Source organism: Phocoena sinus, chromosome 2 (assembly GCF_008692025.1).
Source record: "Phocoena sinus isolate mPhoSin1 chromosome 2, mPhoSin1.pri, whole genome shotgun sequence".
Classification (NCBI taxonomy): Eukaryota; Metazoa; Chordata; class Mammalia; order Artiodactyla; family Phocoenidae; genus Phocoena; species Phocoena sinus.
The window spans coordinates 151,098,236-151,117,158 of NC_045764.1; the positions used below are offsets into that span (position 1 = coordinate 151,098,236).

Genomic DNA, 18,923 nt, shown 5'->3' on the forward strand with positions numbered 1-18,923 from the left:
TGCGCCACAACTACTGAGCCTGTGCTCTGGAGCCCGCAAGCCACAACTACTGAGCCCACGTGCTGCAACTACTGAAGCCCACACGCCTAGAGCCCATGCTCCACAACAAGAGAAGCCACCGCATAAGAAGCCCACGCACCGCAACAAAGAGTAGCCCCCGCTCGCCGCGGAAGCCTGCATGCAGCAACGAAGACCCAACACAGGCAAAAATAAATAAATTAATTAATTAAAAAAAAAAAAAGAAGTTATTTGAGTAAGTGTGGAGCAGGACATTAGAATTCTGTAGACTGTGCTGAGTCTGTTGAGACACATGGCTTTCCTGAGTTCTTTTAGATAAGAGTCAAGTTTCTTCATTGCTGGATTCTCATAGTAATATAAATGAATGATAGTGATAAGTGTAGCTGCTATAGGTGATGGTAAGAGCTTTAACTGCTGTATCTCATTTAATCTAAAGATGTTATTATTCCCACTTTATTAAGTTCAGCCCCACAAATATCAAAGAACTTCCTCAGGGATGCACAGAGAGTGATAAATTGAGATTCAGACCTAGCTTTCCTGGATTTTGAAGCACTTAGATGTTTTGCCTCCTTTAACATTAATTATTACTTGCACAGAGAATAAAGAGAGAATCTGGCTTAAAGGTAACATTAATTTTTAAGATTCTCTGTATAAGTCCACTAGGATTCATGTGCTATGTAACCTGAAAAGTGGGGATGATATCTCCCAGGACGTTTTTTTTCTCTCTTTTTACAATTTATTTATTTAATTTATTTATTTTTGGCTGTGTTGGGTCTTCATTGCTGCACGTGGGCTTTCTCTAGTTGCGGCGAGCTGGGGGCTACCCTTCATTGCAATGCGCGGCTTCTTTCTGTAGTGGCTTCTCTTGTTGTGGAGCATGGGCTCTAGGCGCACAGGCTTCAGTGTTTGTAGCACGCAGGCTCAGTAGTTGTGGCTCGCGGGCTCTAGAGCACAACCTCAGTAGTTGTGGCTCACGGGCTTAGTTGCTCCGCGGCATGTGGGATCTTCCTGGAACAGGGATCGAGCCCATGTCCCCTGCATTGGCAGGCAGATTCTTAACCACTGTGCCACCAGGGAAGCCCCTCGCAGGCTGTTTTTGGGGGTATAGTTAGGATCAAATAGAATAATGTGTATGAAATTACTTTTAAATGATAAAGTGCCATACACATGTTAAGGCATTATTTTTATTGGATTTTATATTGAATTTAAAGTGTATTTCTTATTATAAAGTAGAAGATTACATTATTTAATGTAATTTGAAAAAAATTATTGAAGCATTAGTAAAGCTTTGGGAAAAGGCTTCTCATCACTTAGATCATAAAAAATAATACAGATTTGATATTATATTTGGGTCATTCTCATTCAGGATAATTAAATGGATAATTCTCCCTTGTCACTTTGCCTTCTTGTGACTTTTTGTTTTCTGTGTGCTGCCTCTTACCCACTTCACAAAAATTTTAACTTCTGCTTCAAACATCAGTCTTTCTGATTCAAGATCTTTTACTTCATGACTGTCTCTTTTATTAGTGGTCTTATAGGTTGGGCCCAACAAGTATTAGGTTGAACTGTATGAAATTGCTATTTTGGTAGGTCAAAAACAGTCAAATATTGAGAATTGTAGATGGTTCAACCTAATATTTTAGTAAGCACTCAATAAATGCTGGCTGACTGACTAACTTATTGAGTAAATAAATGGAGGCTTCATGCTTTAGATCACCTTAGGTCTTTTAAGTGCTTAAAATACATTTCATTGCAAAGAATACCAATTGCATTGAGGTGCAGTTACCAGGATTTTTTAAAAAACCAAACTTGTGGTATAGTAATATGTACGTTTTTATTAACACATTAAATAACAAGATCATTCATTTAAAACATGAGAAAGTTAGATTTTATTTTCTAAAGACAGCAACATGAAGACTGTTTTTGCTTAGTTTGCATAAGACCATCATACTTGGGTGGTCTTTGATTAACAATTAAAAGTGGGGAATACCAAGAAACATAGATGTCTGGATCACCACTGTGAAATGTCACCATTTGGTAGCTGAATGATTGCTTGAGAGTGGAGAGTTGCCAAATTGTTTTCCATCCTCATCACACCAGATGAGAAGACTGTAATCGCAGGTGATCTAGTGGCAATTTTAATAACTACCATAACTTATAAGCAGTGATAAATGTCAGTGATATTTTGAGATGTCTGCAACAACTGTAATTTGGTATAATAAAATCTGTAATTTCAGATAGAGTCAAAAACACAGGTAATACTATTATTATTGTGTTTGGTGCCTGTATTCGTAATTGAGAAACATTAAATTTCTAGTAGAAGTTAGTGAAAATACAGGTGTCATTCCACCTTCCCCCCGCCCTCCCCATCCAAATTCACAGACCTTATGGCTCCTCTTCTTTTTAAACTCCTACTGTTGAGTTTTGATTGTTAATGTTCCATCAGCTCATGTCTATCAGATACTTGTTTTATACATTAGGAATCTTAAGTGAATCTTGTTCACACCTGGAACAACGTGCTTACATTTTTAAAGTTTTGGAAGTTACAGGGTCTTAAATCATCTAATGATGTTGACTTGATCCAAAGATATATATCCATGGATATCTGCTAGATCTGCTCAGAACCCTAGGCTGTATTAAAGTATCGATGCCGTGCAGTCCTGGACATTAGAGCTAGAAACTGTCCAGGCATCCTTGTTTTGCATGGCATTATTTCAAATAGTAAATGTAAAGGGCCTCTTTTTCTGTATTTTGTTTGGGGTTCCCAAATATAAATTTATATAGAGATGTGGAAACGTTAATTTGATGTAAGGTTTCTTTAGTCACTAAAAAAAAAATTTAATTCTTATTGTAAAAGCTGGCTTTAGATCAGTTACAAAGATCATCAACAAATGATTATGTAGTGAGTGTTACAGTTCAGTGAAAGAATACATCACTGTGGGCTGGAGGAGCTAAGGAAGGCTCCAAGGAGGTGGTGAGGTGAGCTGGGCTTTAGAGAGTGGGATTAAATGAACAGAGAGAAGTGGGGAAGGCATTTCCAGCAGGGACATTGGTATGAATGAGGCACCGGGGCTTTGAGTTATGTAGGCTGGATCCCAGGAGTGAATAATATCTATTCCACATGAAATTGCTTCTTAAAAACCAAAACGTTCTTAGGCTTTCAGTAAAGTAAACCATAAAACTGGTCTACTTTGGTTATTAGTCATCCAAGTTTTTTGTTCTTTTATGTCTGTAAAAGCATAATTCCTTAAAATGTACCGGTTTCTGGTGTAAATGAAAATTTAAAGTCCCAATTTTCAGCTTCCTAATCATTTTGAATCTTTTTCCTTTAGCACCACCTGGTGGGAGCATGCTTTTAATGACAATGCAACGTCTGCCTTAAGTGTGTTTGGGTCGACCTTACTGAACTAATGATTTGTCTACTACCTCTTTTCTCTTTTCAGAGGTTGTAAGTGAAAAGATTCTGTGTCAGAGATTTGGCTTTCTATAGATAGTACGGTTAAGGGCTTGGCTCTTCTCAGCTGTGTATGTTTATTGTGTTCCTGACTCTTGTCAGGCATTTTTACCTTTTATCTGTAATCCATTGTTTGTAAGTGCAAAGGCACAGTGGTGCCAGTTTGCAGCTAGAGATGGATTGACAAGCAACTTTCGATAGTTTCCAGAGTTTCTGTCTAAGACTTGATAGTTTAGGCTGCCTAATTTTTCCTCTGTCCTCTGACTTAGAAATATAGTGAAAAAAATTCAAGTTGGAAGAGAGCATAGGAATCATCTGGCCCTATACCCACATTTTACAGGCGTTTAAGATTAAAAAGCAAGCAAACCACACACACAAAATCCTTCTTGCACCCTATAAACACCAATTTCTCACAAATGGGCACTGTCACCCAAGTCAAATTGCAAGAAAAATAAGCACCCACATTCCATTTCTAGAAACCAGGAAATGAACTAGGTATGGTGTTCTCTGCTCCTCAATAAAGCTCTTGGCAGCTCATCCCAAGTCTAAAGGCTGCCTCACCTCTGAGATTGGTAGCCTGGCAGCCTGTGCATTCAAAGCATGGATCTGTTTAAACCTGTATTGGGAGGGTCTAACTTGGCCCTGAGGTTTGTGGTATGGCCTTTGTTAAGGAGGGTGGTCATGTGAGTTTTTGAGAGCAGCCTGAATCTTGGCTAAATGGATCTTATTCCATAAAAGGAATTAATTTCAGTTCCCAAAGGGTTGAGTTTAAGGTGTTTATACAAAAAAATCACTGAAATGTGTGATGAGGGAGATGGAAGGGTGGAAAGAGCACAGACACTTGGGTTCTAATACCTGTTCCTTTGCTTAACCAGCTGTATGACCTTAAGCAAACTGCTCAACCTCTCTGAACACTTTTTCTTCAGTTCATAGTGCAGGCAAGAGGATTAAGTGAGATAAGATGTGAAAGCTTTTAGTGTAATTCCTGACACATAGTAGGGACTCAGGTCATTTCTTTCCTACCTTCACGCACTAAGGCAGTTGGAGATTTTTCTCATCTGTGAATAAATACACATCTGTCTGAGATTGATTAAACAGAGATTTCTGGAAGATAGGAAGAGAATAAAGTCAGAGGTCCTTTTCTGGAGGAAAACATTGTTCCGTTTGGTATAGGCTTCCTTTAAAATATGTGGTTTTAATGAGGGTACTTGTATTAATTTAGGGTTCCTAGCTCAGAATCTTAGGATGGATCATCAAATTGGCTTAAAAAGGGACTATAGGGTATAAAAGTGGTCTGTCAATTATTGTGACTGTGTTAGTTAGGATTCTTATTTGTGCCAGGGACTAAGACATAAATTGTCCTAAATAATAAAGGGAATTTATGAACTCATATTTAGGAAAGACTTGATTCTGCAACTGCACGTTTACCACTCAGGATCTCATTTCTCTTGTTCTTTCAGTCAGGCTCCCGCAGACTTTCTCCTTTACCAACAGCTCCAGGCTCTTCTTCCAAGGTCACAAAATGACACTTGTACTTCCAGACCTCATTCCCTTTTTTTTTTTTTTTTTTTTTTTGTGGTACGCGGGCCTCTCACTGTTGTGGCCTCTCCCGTTGCGGAGCACAGGCTCCAGACGCGCAGGCTCAGCGGCCATGGCTCACGGGCCCAGATGCTCCGCAGCACGTGGGATCTTCCCGGACCGGGGTACGAACCCGTGTCCCCCGCATCGGCAGGCAGACCCTCAACCACTGCGCCACCAGGGAAGCCCGACCTCATTCTCTTACACCATCAAGGGGAGGAGGCCATTTCTCCTGCAACTGCTACAGAAGAGAAAGCATCGCTTTCTTAGAGGGTCACATGACATATCTCCTGACACACTGGCTCCAGCTGGTTTATGTCCTCATCCCTGAACCAGTAACTATAACTGGGGGATGGAAAACCCTGATTGGCTAAAGCCAGTCAAGACCCATCCCTACAGCAGGAACGGAGTTAATCTTAAACAGACCATCTGACTAAGAATGGAAGATGAATGGTTTCCCATAGGACATTTGGGATGCTTGTTCCAGAAGAAGGGGAAAGGTGCTAAGCAGCAAACCACAGTGATCTGCTTCAGTTGTTAATTCAGATTTTGAGCTGTAAATTAATAAAGTCTTTTATTACGGTTGTAGAGATCATCCATGTATCATGTGGACTGGAGGCTACAGGAGAATTCCAGTTTTGGTATTCCATGCTGAGGCTATTCTGACAAAGGACAACAATGTTCGAGTAATTGGAGGTAGGTATGAGCTTCCCCACTGAGGGAAGGGCTGGGCATGGCCCTGATAGCCTCATCTTACAGAAAGTGATAACCATATTTAGTTAGGGAAAGGGCCTTGGTCATGAGAATATTCTGTTGATATTTTTATACTTGAACGGATTATTTGTGATTTCTTAAATTGTTTTCTGCATATTAAATTATTTTTCCTCTTTTTTTTTTGAATTACGTGTACATGTGTTTATTTTTTTGTTTTCTTCTTCCAGTTTTATAGAGAGATCATTGACATACACCACTGTACAAGTTTAAGGTGTACAGCATAGTGATTTAACTTACATATATCATGAAATGATCATCACAATAAGTTTAATGATACTGTTTTTTATAATTACGGTAAAATACACATAACAAAATTTACTGTTTTTACCATTTTAAAGTATACAACTCAGTGGCATTTAGTACATTCACAGTATTGTGCAACCATCACCACTATCTAGTTTCAGAACATTTTCATCTAAAAGTAAACCCTGTACCCATTAAGCAGTCACTCCCCAACCCCCTTATCCCAGCTCCTGGCAACCACTAAGCTTTCTGTCTCTATGGCTTTACCTAATCTGGATATTTCATATAAATGGACTCATACAATACATAGCCTTTTGTGTCTGGCTTCTTACACTTAGCATAATGTTTTCAAGGTTCATCCATGTTTTAGCATATGTCAATACTTCATTCCTTTTTGCGGCTGAATAACATCCCATTGTATGGGTATACCACATTTTGTTTATCCATTCATCGGTTGATGGATAAGTGTTTTCAGCTTTTGGCTCTTGTAAATAGTGCTGCTATGAACATTCATGCACAAGTTTTTGTTTGAACACCTGTTCTTAGTTCTTTTGGGTATATACCTAGGAATGGAATTGCTAAGTTGTATGGTAATTCTATGTTTAACTTATTAAGGAACTGCCGAAGGATTTTCCACAGTGACTGCACAATGTTATGTTCCCACCAACAATATATGAGAGTTGAAATTTCTCCATATCCTCAGTAACATTCGTTGTTTTCTGTTTTTTAGAATATAGCTATACTAATGGGTGTGAAGTGGTATCTTATTGTGGTTATGATTTGCATTTTCCTAATGATTAATGACATTGAGCAGCTTTTCATGTTCCTTTTGGCCATTTATATTATCTCCTTTGGAGAAATGTCTGTCAAGGTTTTTGCCTATTTTTTAATCGGGTTGCTTATCTTTTTGTTGTTGAGTTGTAAGGGTTCTTTATATATTCTGGATACTAGACCCTTATCAGAGAAATGATTTCCAAATATATTTTCCTCTGTGGTTTGTCTTTTCATGCTCTTGATAGTGTTCTTTCATGGGGAAAAGTTTTTCATTTTGATGATGTTCCATTTATCTACTTTTTCTCTTGTTGCTTATGCTTTTGGTGTCATATCTAAGAAACCATTGCCTAACCCAAAGTCATGATCCCTATGCTTTCCTCTAAGAGCTTTATAGTTTAAGCTCTTAAATTTAGAGCTAGATGGTCTTTGTTCCATTTTGAGTTAATTTTTTTATATAGTGTGAGATAAGGGTCCACCTTCATTCTTTTACATGTGGATATCCAGTTGCCCCAGCATGATTAGTTGAAGAGACTATTCTTTCCTTACTGAATAATCTTGGCACTATTGTTGAAAATCAGTAGACCATTAGATGTATGGGTTTATTTTTGGACTCTTAATAATTCTGTCAGTCTGTTTGTTTATCCTTATACCAGTGCCATATTATTTTTATTACAGTATCTTTGTACTAAGTTTTGAAATTGGGAAGTGTGAGTCCTCTAACTTTGTTCTTCATTTTCAAAATTTTTTTGCTATTCAGGGTCCTTTGCAATTCCATATGAATTTTGGGATCAGCTTTTTCATTTCTGCAAAAATGACTGTTGTGATTTTGGTAGGGAGTACATAGAATCTGTAAATTGCTTTTGGAAGTATTGCCGTCTTAGTGTTAAGTCTTCCAGTCCGTGAACATGGGATGTCTTTCCATTTATTTAGGTCTTCTTTAATTTCTGTAGCAACGTTTTATAGTTTGCTGTGTGCAAGTCTTGTAGCTCCTTGGTTAACTTTATTCTTCAATATTTTATTCTTTTTGATGCTATTATAAATGGAATTGCTTTCTCAATTTCATTTTTGGATTGTTCATTGTCAGTGTGTAGACATACTATTGATTTTTTAAAAATAAATTTATTTTATTATTTTATTTTATTTATCTATTGTTTCTGGCTGCATTGGGTCTTCGTTGCTGTGCGAGGGCTTTTCTCTGGTTGCGGCGAGTGGGGGCTACTCTTCGTTGTGGTTCGCAGGCTTCTCATTGTGGTGGCTTCTCTTGTTGTGGAGCACGGGCTCTAGGCGCACCGGCTTCAGTAGTTGTGGCACGTGGGCTCAGTAGTTGTGGCTCGTGGGCTCAGTAATTGTGGCTCATGGGCTCTAGAGCACAGGATCAGTAGTTGTGGCTCATGGGCTTAGCTGCTCTGTGGCATGCGGGATCGTCCCAGACCAGGGCTCAAACCCATGTTCCCTGCGCTGGCAGGCAGATGCTCAACCACTGTGCCACCAGGGAAGCCTTACTATTGATTTTTTGTATACTGATCCTGTATCCTGAAACCTTGCTGAACTCATTTATTAGCTCTACTAGTGAGTGTGTGTGTGTGTGTGTGTGTGTGTGTGTGTGTTCTTTAGGATTATCTCTATACAAGATCATGTCATCAGTAAATAGAGATTTTACTTCTTCCTCTCTAACCTGAATACCTCCCTACCTCCCTCTCTTTCTTTTTCTTCTGCTTTTTCCTAATTGCTCTGGCTAGAACTTCCAGTACAGTGTTGAATAGAAGTGAAAATGGGCATCTTTGTCTTCTTCCTGATCTTTGGGGGAAAGCTTTCTGTCTTTCACCATTCGGTATGATGTTAGCTATGGGTTTTCATAAATGCCCTTTATCATGTTGAGGAAGTTCTCTTCTATTCCTTTGTTGAGTGTTTTTATCATACAGCGGTGTTGCATTTTGTCAAATGCTTTTTCTACATGAATCGAGATGATTCTATGTTTTTTTTCCTTCATTTTATTAATGTAGTATATTACATTGATTGACTTTTGTATATTGAACCACCCTTGCATTCCTGAGATAAATCTCACTTGAGCATGGTATATAGTCCTTTTAATATGCTGATGGATTTGGTTTGCTAGTATTTTGTTTAGGATGTTTGCATCTGTATTCATAAGGGATATCGTTCTGTAATTTTCTTTTCTTTTGATGTCTTTGTCTGGCGTTGGTATCAGGGTAATGCTGCCCTCATAGAATGAGTTCCTTCCTCCTCTTTGGAAGAGTTTGAGAAGGATTCGTGTTAATTCTTTAAACGTTCGATAGAATTCACCAGTGAAGCATCTAGTCCTTAGCTTTTCTTTGTTGGAAGGTTTTTGATTACTAGTTCAACCTCTGCTTATCTATTCTATTTTCTGTTTCTTGTTGAGTCTGTTTTGGCAGTTTGTGTGTCTCTAGGTTATTTTCCATTGCATTCAGTTTATCTAATTTTGTTGGCATACAGTTGTTCATAGTATTCTTTTATAATCCTTTTTATTTCTGTAATACAGTAGTAATGTCCCCACCTTCATTTCTGATTTTAGTAATTTGAATTTTTTCTCTTTGTTTTTAGTTAGTCTAACTAAAAGTTTGTCAATTTTGAGAATCATTTTAAAGAGCAAACTTTTTATTTTGCTTACTTTCTCTATTGTTTTTCTATTCTTAATTTCATTTATGTCCACTCCTCTTTGACTTTAAGCAGTGCTCTGAATCATGGTGTTAGCCTGTAGCCGTCTTCAAAGGTTACATACTGTGGATCCAGACTTTTGTGCGATATGGTGGCAAGGGTCTATACATGGGTTCTCAGTCAATATTTCAGATCCCAGCTTTGGCATTTACTAGCTGTGAGTCTTGTGCAATCACTTAAACTCTCTTAATCTATTTCATTATTATAAAATGGAGATAATAGCTACCTTGCAGGCATTGTAAGAATGAGATCACTTATGTTCAGCACACAGTAGGCATTCAAAACTTGTGCTGCTTACTCTATTTGTTGAACAGGATCTGCTCTACCTTGAGAAGACTTTAAGGTCTGTCCTTGCCCCATAATAAGGCAGGGTTCAAAGGACGGTGAGCACCTGCTTCTGGGATTTGAATTCTCCTCCTTCCCCAAGGGTCTCGGTGTTCTAATCCCCTCAGCAAGTTGCTAGGTTACCACTTAAAGGGACATGGTTCATTCATGTTCTCTGAAGCTGGAGTCTCTGAAGATTTACTAACATTTGCTGAGAGTCTCCCACTAAATATGATTAGAGTCAGAACATCAAAGGTGCGTAAAAACAACAGAAGTAAATAATCCTCCCCCCCCACACACACTTCTTTTGGTTTCTTTGGATTCATAAAAGAATCCATGTATTCTGTGGCAATAGACCCTTCCTTTGTAGAATACCCAACATTTATTGGAAATTAGCATCCATCAATGTAATCATGCCATTATTCAAGCAATCACTATTTTCTAGAACCTCTAAGTCTTTGGATTATTTTCCTGTACATCTTCCTGTGTTTAAGGAAGAAGCCACTAAACTTTTTTCTCAAACTCTGTTTTTTTTAAATTTTCTGTATATTCCCAATTCCTTGAGGTTTAATAATTTTCTTCGCCTTCCTTTATGAAAAGAACAATTTGAATGAGTTTGTTAGTTGCTACCTCAGATTTCTGAATTGTTAAACACTCTTGGTCTATTTTTTTTTTTCTCTCTCTCTCTTAAATAGCTGACATAGATCTGCTCAGATCATAATACTGAGTTAAATCCCCTTGAGAAGTGTATCTGGGGCATTAGTTATCTTCTGTTGATCTTAGAATGTTAGATTCCAACCTTGTTTTTTCTGTTATCTATTAAATGTTTCATTGAATTCACTGTTAATATTTTGGATACAATAAGATTTCATATGCTTTATTTGTGAAATATTCCAGGAGTATGTTTTTTTCCTCACCATATCCATGTTTTTTTTTCAAAATTGTGTATACTTTGAACATATAAATGGGATTGCATTTTATTTTATTTATTTATTTTAAAGTATTTATTTATTTATTTGGTTGTGCTGGGTCTTAGTTGCAGTAGGCAGGCTCCTTAGTTGTGGCACGTGGGCTCCTTAGTTGTGGCATGCGAACTCTTAGTTGCAGCATGTGGGATCTGGTTTCCTGACCAGGGATTGAACCCGGGCCCCCTGCACTGGGAGCACAGAGACTTAACCAGTGCGCCACCAGGGAAGTCCTGGGATTGCATTTTAAGGGCAACAGATATTTTCAATTTAATCTTTTCCTAGAATGAAGTATTTTGTATTTTGCCTCTGAATGTGTCAGTTTCATAAATTTGGATTTGTATAGACTAGCACTGTCCAACAGAAATATGATGTAAGCTGTATATGTAATTTTTCAGTAGCCTTATCAAAAAAATAAGCAGAAATAGGTGAAATTAATTTTAATAATATATTTTATTTAATCCAAATTATCATTTCCACTTTTACTCAGTATAAAAAAATCGTGAAGATATTTTACATCCAGTGTGTATTGTACACTTTTAGTACATCTCCATATGGTGCAAAAATTTCATTGGAAGCATTTGGTCTGTATTTAGATTTCATAAATGTTATAGTTGAAATTGTAGTCAATTCCTATGTTCAAGTTGTTCCAAACAAGTTTTCCAATAACTGAATTGAGTATCAGTTTTAAAATTGAAAATAGAATTTATTAAAGTTAAATAAAATGAGAAATTCAGTTCCTTTGTCACACTAGTCACATTTCAAGTGCTCAAGTTACATGTGGCTAGTGACAACCGTATTCGACTGTGCACGTAAGGACCCAGTTTTCTGACAGTAAGGCAAGGATACACTGTGTTGCCATCGAAGGGGTTATTCTTGTATTCTAAAGTCAAAGGAATGTTAGTTTTATCTTCATTCTAGTTTCCCATGCTAGTTTGGACCAAACCCCTTAGGGTGCTTCTGAGCTGACAGTTAGATTATTGGTTCCTTGATTGTCTTTACTCTGCTACAGTCAGTCCTGGAACTTGCCAGAGGTCCTAGTTCTTCAGATTGTCCCCTGCGATGCATGTGAGTTGTTGAAGAGGAAATTCTACAGTCTCATAGTGGAATTGGTGAGATGCGTGTGTGTTCAGAGGCTTAGATGTTGGGTGTTTTGCAGTTTGCTAGCAGGACCGTACCCTGCCTCTTGTTTTTTTATGGAGGAAAACATGGCGAAGGTGGTTCTGTCATGAACAGTTGAACAGGTTCAGTTTGTAGTTGCAGTTCTCCATTTGACTCTCGCTAGGGAGAGGTAGCCCAGGCTTACCAGCTATTTCAGGAGAAGCCTAGAAATCTAGATTTTTATGTGACTTCTTCCAATTTTAAAAGGTTAGCAAATAATTCAACTTTATACTGAAAACACCACAAGGGATGGACAAACTGTCTATAGGCTGGATTTGGCTCCTGGGTTACCATTTTATAATCTCTGGTCTAATATGCGCTGGTAATCAGCATTATTGGTTGTAGGGCCATTGGACACAGAGCATGAATGCGGGTTAAAATCCCTAAAGCAGTCACAGTTGCTTTCCATCATTCCACCCTGCCTCTCTTACACTCCCCTTTTAGAACATGTTCAATGTATCTGAGTTGGGTTATAGTTAGTTGGTTTGGATTAGAAGTAAGTGGCCAGGGACTTCCCTGGTGGCGCAGTGGTTAAGAATCCGCTGCCAATGCAGGGGACATGGGTTCGAGACCTGTTCTGGGAAGATCCCACGTGCCGCGGAGCAACTAAGCCCGTGCGCCACAGCTACTGAGCCTGCACTCTAGAGCCCCCAACCCACAATTACTGAGCCTGCAAGCCACAGCTACTGAGCCTGCATGCCACAGCTACTGAGCCTGCATGCCACAGCTACTGAAGCCCATGCGCTTAGAGCCCGTGCTCCTCAACAAGAGAAGCCACCGCAATGAGAAGCCCGCGCACCGCAACAAAGAGTAGCCCCTACTCGCCTCAACCAGAGAAAGCCTGCACGCAGCAAGGAAGACCCATCACAGCCAAAAATAAATAAATCAATAAATTTATTTTAAAAAAAAGAAGTAGGTGGTCACTGCTTACATACCATGAGAATCAGGTCTGCCATTGAGCACAGTGATGACTGCATTTTACTTCTATATTAGGAGAAGTAGGAGAAAGAGTATTAATAGCATTTTTATTTTTTAACTTGCTATATAAAATGTATAATTTACTGTGTATTATACTATGTATTTATATATGTATTAGTAGCTATTTTACTATGTGTTTACTGTTTTACTGTATGAAATTATTTTTCTATGTATCAGCAAGCTTTCTTTTTTCGGGGGTCTGCACCGTGCAGCTTGCAGGATCTTAGTTTCCCAACCAGGGATTGAACACAGGCCACAGCAGTGAAAGCGCCGAGTCCTAACCACTGGACAGCCAGGGAATTCGCATATCAGCAAGCTTTCCTATTCTAAAAGCTCTACATGTATTAACTGATTTAGTGCTTTTAACTACCCTGTGAGATAAGTACCTTTGTTATCAACCCCATTTTATAGGTGAGGAAATTGAGCATAGTGAAATTAAGTAACTTATTTGAGACAGCAGGCAGGAAGTAGTAGAGCCAGGGTTTGAACCCCGGCAGTTCAACTCCAGAGACATACTCTTTCTTTTATTATTCTCCTCCTCCCCCAGTCCCCACATAATCATTCTCTATTTTTCCACACACCTGACCGATCATCTTCTCTGTGGCCTGGGGCAAGCACTGCAGAACAGTCAGAGAATCGGGTGCAGTCCTGGTCCCCAGCAGCTGATGAGGCTTTGGCTTTTTTATGTACAAAAATGGAGCTGTCAGTGATCAGTTATCACAATGAAAAAGACCTGGTTTTCTTTTAGTTTTCTGAACATTTTATTTAAAGAAATAAAAAAACCATCTGGCAAGTTATAAGTATAGTGCAATGAATTCATGTATACTATTTCCTTGCTTTCACCCGTTATTAACATTTTGCCATGTTTGCTTTACCTTCTTTCTCTCTCTGAACCATTTGAAAATTAGTTCACATACTTCAGACCTAAATACCTTATTCAACATGTTTATCCTAAGAACAAGGGCATCCTCTCTATAACCACAGTACACTGATGACACTCAGGAAATCTGTCATTGCTAAAACACTCTTATCTAATATACAGTCCCTGCCCAGATTTCCTCAGTTGTTCCAATTTTGTCCTTTATCTTTATTTTTTTCTTTCAAATCCAGAATCCAATCAGAGATTGCACTTAGTTGTCATATTTCTTTAGGCTCATTTATATCTACAACCATTTACTGGATTTTTTTTTTTTTTTTGGTCTTTCGTGACATTGGCATTTTTAAAGATTCCAGACTAGTTGCTTTGCAGATGTCCTTAAGTTTGGGCTTGTCAGATTGATTCCACATGTTTAGATTAAAAAGGTTGAAAAAGGTTAAAAAGAATAAAAAAGTTGAAAAAAATTTGTAGGAATATCATTTAATGAAGTCATGTCCTCAGTGTATCACATTAGAAATCATGTGATGTCATTATATTGCATTACTGGTGATGACAAGTTTGACCATTTGGTTAAGATAGTGTTTACCAGATTGCTTCATTGTACAGGTACCCTTCTCCTTTGTTAAAAGCATTCTCTGGGATGATATTTTGAGATGTATGAATATCCTGTTCTCCAGTAGTCTCTGACTGTTGGAATTCATTGATTCTTGTCTGAATCACTTACTATTGCAGTTTTTGTAAAATGGTGATTTTCTATTTCAGTTTTTCCTTCTACATTTATTAGCTGGCTTTTCTGTAAAGAAGAGCTTTCCCTTCTATGCGAAAGTTAATAGTCTCCCAAAGATGTCTACCTCCTAATCCCCAGAACCTGTGAAAATGTTACCTGACTTAGCCAAGCGGAATTGAGGTCATAGATGGAATTAAGGTTGCTAATCAGCTAACCCTTAAGATAAGGAGATTCTTCAAGTGGGCCCAATGTAATTACAGGAGTCCTTTAAAATAGAAGGAGACAGAAGAAGAGTCAGACTGTTGCAGTGTGAGAAGGACTAGACCTGTCATTGCTGGCTTTGAAGATAGAAGAAGAATAGGGGCAGCCTCTAGAAGATGGAAAAGGAAACGAAGTGGACCCTACCCAGAGCCTATAGAAAGGAACGCAGTCCTGCCAATGCCTTGATGACACTTGTATCGTACTTCTGACCTAGAAAACCAGTAGTATACCTTCTCACTTTCTTAGCAGTGTGGATTCATGGGTTGTTTTCTTTCTTATAAGTGAGTTAAAATCTTTTTCTGTCAGTATTCATTTTTATATTCAGATTTCCTCAAATTTGGCCTTGGGGAGCCCCTTCAAGATCCTTGTGCCAAAAAAAAAAAAAAAAGGTCTTCCCTGGTGGCGCAGTGGTTGAGAGTCTGCCTGCCGATGCAGGGGACGCGGGTTCGTGCCCCAGTCCGGGAAGATCCCGCGTGCCGCGGAGTGGCTCGGCCCGTGAGCCATGGCTGCTGAGCCTGCGCGTCCGGAGCCTGTGCTCCGCAAAGGGAGAGGCCGCAGCAGTGAAAAAAAAAAAAAAGATCCTTGTGACATGTTCTCAATCCTTGTGACTGTCCTCTTTTTTGGCATAGCAAGCTATTCCACACCTATCTTGTACTTTCCTTCCCCAACTTGGAATCAGAACACAAACTCCTTTTTTTATATCTTATTAGATTTATTATGTTCATATATCTCTAAAGATTGAATGTGTCCTGGATTGAGCTATCTTACAGTCTTAATGAATATACAGTTGAGCATAAGAATAAATTAAAATTTTTATAAATAATAAACATAAAAGTAAAAAAAAATCCATTTCTTCATAATATGAATTGAGCGTTTACAAAACTAATTGGTTCATTTATCCATGGTTGAATATTGCTTATTGCTGGAATGAAACAGAGTTCAGCTGATTTCTCTTTCTATTGATTGTTTTTATAGAGGTAAGCTTTAGGAAACCTTAGAACACAAACTCTTGAGCAGTGCACTGTGCTGCTGCTTACATTAAATTCTGCACTGTTTTTCTTATAAAAATATTGCAAAGACAACATAATAGTGATTGACCATTGGGAAAACCTTGTAACTGGGCTTTAAAGTTTGCCGCAAGAATGAGAAGTATGGAGTGTCTGGCCTTATCATTCCAATCCTCCTGTGTCTGCTTGGCATGGTGTTCCTGCCAGGGCTGGGCAAGTAGCAGCAGGAATTTATGAATATTTTCACATAGAGTTATAAAAAGAAATGCTTATCTTTGACGGTAGAGGCTGAATTTTGTTCCGGAGCCTGTCCATAAGTTTCTGTATTATACTCACTCAGAAATGGTTCAGTATGCAGTCCTTTAAAAAAATCGTTCTGTAGAATTCTTAGCTAACAGTTTATAGTGATGCATAGAAAGAGATTGAATGTAATGCGCCAGAGAAAACTTTAGTCTTTGGGGCTATATAGAAACCTCACGTGATTACAGACATTCCTCTTAGACAGGGGTCACAAGCACAGAATGCCCTCAGGGGCCTGGCAGGAGATAAGAATGAGTGAAGCAGGTCAGGTGGGGACGGTGCTGAACTGGACAGCGCAGGCCTGTCCTGCAGGGAGCACTTGCACTTCTCTGGTTGACTCTTGCCTTGCCAGAGGGAGAGCCCAGGGTTGCCAGGGTTTTCAAGAGAAGTCCAGAAATCTAGATTTTTTTTTTTTTTTTTGCGGTACGAGGGCCTCTCACTGCTGCGGCCTCTCCCGTTGCGGAGCACAGGCTCCGGACGTGCAGGCTCAGCAGCCATGGCTCACGGGCCCAGCCGCTCCGCGGCACGTGGGATCTTCCCGGACTGGGACACGAACCTGTCCGTGTCCCCTGCATTGGCAGGCGGACTCCCAACCACTGCGCCACCAGGGAAGCCCCCAGAAATCTAGATTTTTATATGAATTCCTCCAGTTTCAGAAGGTTAGCAATTAATTCAATTTTATTTTTAAAGCACAAGGAGGAACGAACAAACCATGTCTGCAGATTGGTTTTGGCCCTCGTGTCATCAGTTTATAACCTCTGGTCTAAGATATGCTGGTAACCAACATTGTTGCACATGAGGGCTATTTAGAACGGCGTTCTTAGCCTTTTTGGTGCAGTGGGTGGCGTTGGCAGTATGGGGAAACTTATGGGTCTCTTCTCAGAATAATGTTTTCTAAGTGTATTTTAAAAATACATAAGACTACAAAGAAAATAAATTGTATTAAAATATAGTTCTCAAAGTAGTTTTAAAAACCAAATTTGTGATATGTATGCCTTTTATTAGTGCATTAAATAACATGATCTAGTGGTAGGTCTGTTCACTGCCATAAGTTTTAAATACTGTGGGAGTAAGCGATTTTTTTTGGCCGTGCTGTTCGGCTTTCATTATCTCAGTTCCCGACCAAGAATTGAACCTGCACCACGCAGTGAAAGCCCGGAGTCCTAACCACTAGGCCACCAGAGAATAAGTGATTTTTTTTTTGAGAATAAGTGATTTTTTGAGGTAACTGTAACAACTGTAAAAGAATGTTAGAATACCTGATATCTGTTGGTGGCAGGGTCACAGGCATTGCTAATACTATTCTCCTTTGTTGCCTACATTCCTAATTGAAGGTAATGTTAAGTTGGAACTAGAATTTGGTGAAAACAGGGATGTCATTCCCCCCGCCCCACCCCCATCTATGTTTAGTGACAGTCAGTGAATCTCAGGTTTAGGACCCTTAGTCCAAAATAATCCTCAACCTACTTATAGTAGCCTAAGGATAACAGTATTGTGTTATTGAGTGTAATTAGTCCAGCCACCATCTTACAGTTTATTTCTTTCTCTATAGTTAACTTTCTGCTTACTGAACTTGATTCTATGTTTTTCTTTAGAACGTTATCACTTGTCTTACAAGATCGTACGAACAGACAGTCGCCTGGTTCGCAGCATCCTGACAGCCCATGGATTTCATGAAGTAAGCTCATTTTTACTACCTTACCTTATCTGCTCAAAAGCTGAAAATCCTAGCCACCTAACTGACTGTCAGCTAACAGGGCCAGCTCTAGAAAGTACACGGGACCACTCCTGAGTACAATGCAAGTACTCAGAACTTGCATTGACTTTCTGAGTCACTTTACCAGTTTTTCCTTGAAATACATGGAAAACATTTCCACAAGATTTTGTGGGGCTTTTTTTTAGGGAAAAAAAATTTTATTTTCCTTGCTGTATTTTTAGGCATGGGCTAGAGGCAGAGTTTCCCATAAGGAATTGTCTAATACCCAATTAAACCTCTTTGATTGCAAGCAACAGAAACAGACTCTGCCCAACATAAACCAAAAGGGATTTATAGTAAAGATGTACATAGAATGGCTAGCAGAACCAGAGGAAAAGCTGAAAAAGCAGACCTTTGGAAGAAGAGAGAATGCAGTAGCTCCAGGGATCTGGCAACAGAAGTCTTCAAGACCACCTTTACTGCTGTGGAATGAATCGACTGCATTCATTGTCCTTGTGCCTTTCTCTGCTCAAGAAGCATATTCTGGAGATAGAATGATTAGCCTAGCTTGGGTCAAGGGTCCACTCCTTGGGGGAAGGGAGGGGCAGGTGATTGCCAGGTCCTTTAAAACCAAGGAGTATGTTATTCCCAAAGAAAATTGGGAAAATGGGGATTTGAAATCAAAAGGCAAAGGCAAAAATGCTGGAGGGACTTCCACTGTGGATATTTTGAGACAGTTGATAAAAGTCTGGTTGCTCGCTTCTTATCCTAGGTTGACGTATGAAGTAGACATTTTGAGGAAGTTCTGATACCAGTTTATATACTGTCTTTGTTGCTGTTTTATTTCCAGGGCTTAACATGGTACCTGTCACATCAGAGGCAGAGAGTACATAATTGTTGAATGAATGGACAAATGAATTCTAATGAATGAATGAATGAATTCTAAGTTGGTTTGCTACTATAAGGTTTTAGATCGATCATCACTTTATACCCAGCATCTGCAAGGATATAAGGACAGTCTGAGAAGGGAGTTTTGGGGTTGGGTCCTCATCTCTCACTTTGATATGCAAGAATATTTAGAGATATCAT

The 18,923-nt window shown here is 39.0% G+C and overlaps 1 protein-coding gene across 6 annotated transcripts in view; it reads left to right on the forward strand.

Annotated features, from left to right (window-relative positions):
* Nucleotides 1-18,923, forward strand: part of TTLL5 (tubulin tyrosine ligase like 5) — a 317,335-nt gene that overhangs the window by 2,210 nt on the left and 296,202 nt on the right. For all 6 annotated transcript variants that reach the window (XM_032622071.1, XM_032622067.1, XM_032622068.1 and 3 more), the window contains exons 3-4: nucleotides 5,640-5,746; nucleotides 17,734-17,816. In XM_032622071.1, the coding sequence (XP_032477962.1) occupies nucleotides 5,640-5,746; nucleotides 17,734-17,816 (190 nt within the window). The remainder of the gene's footprint in view (nucleotides 1-5,639; nucleotides 5,747-17,733; nucleotides 17,817-18,923) is intronic.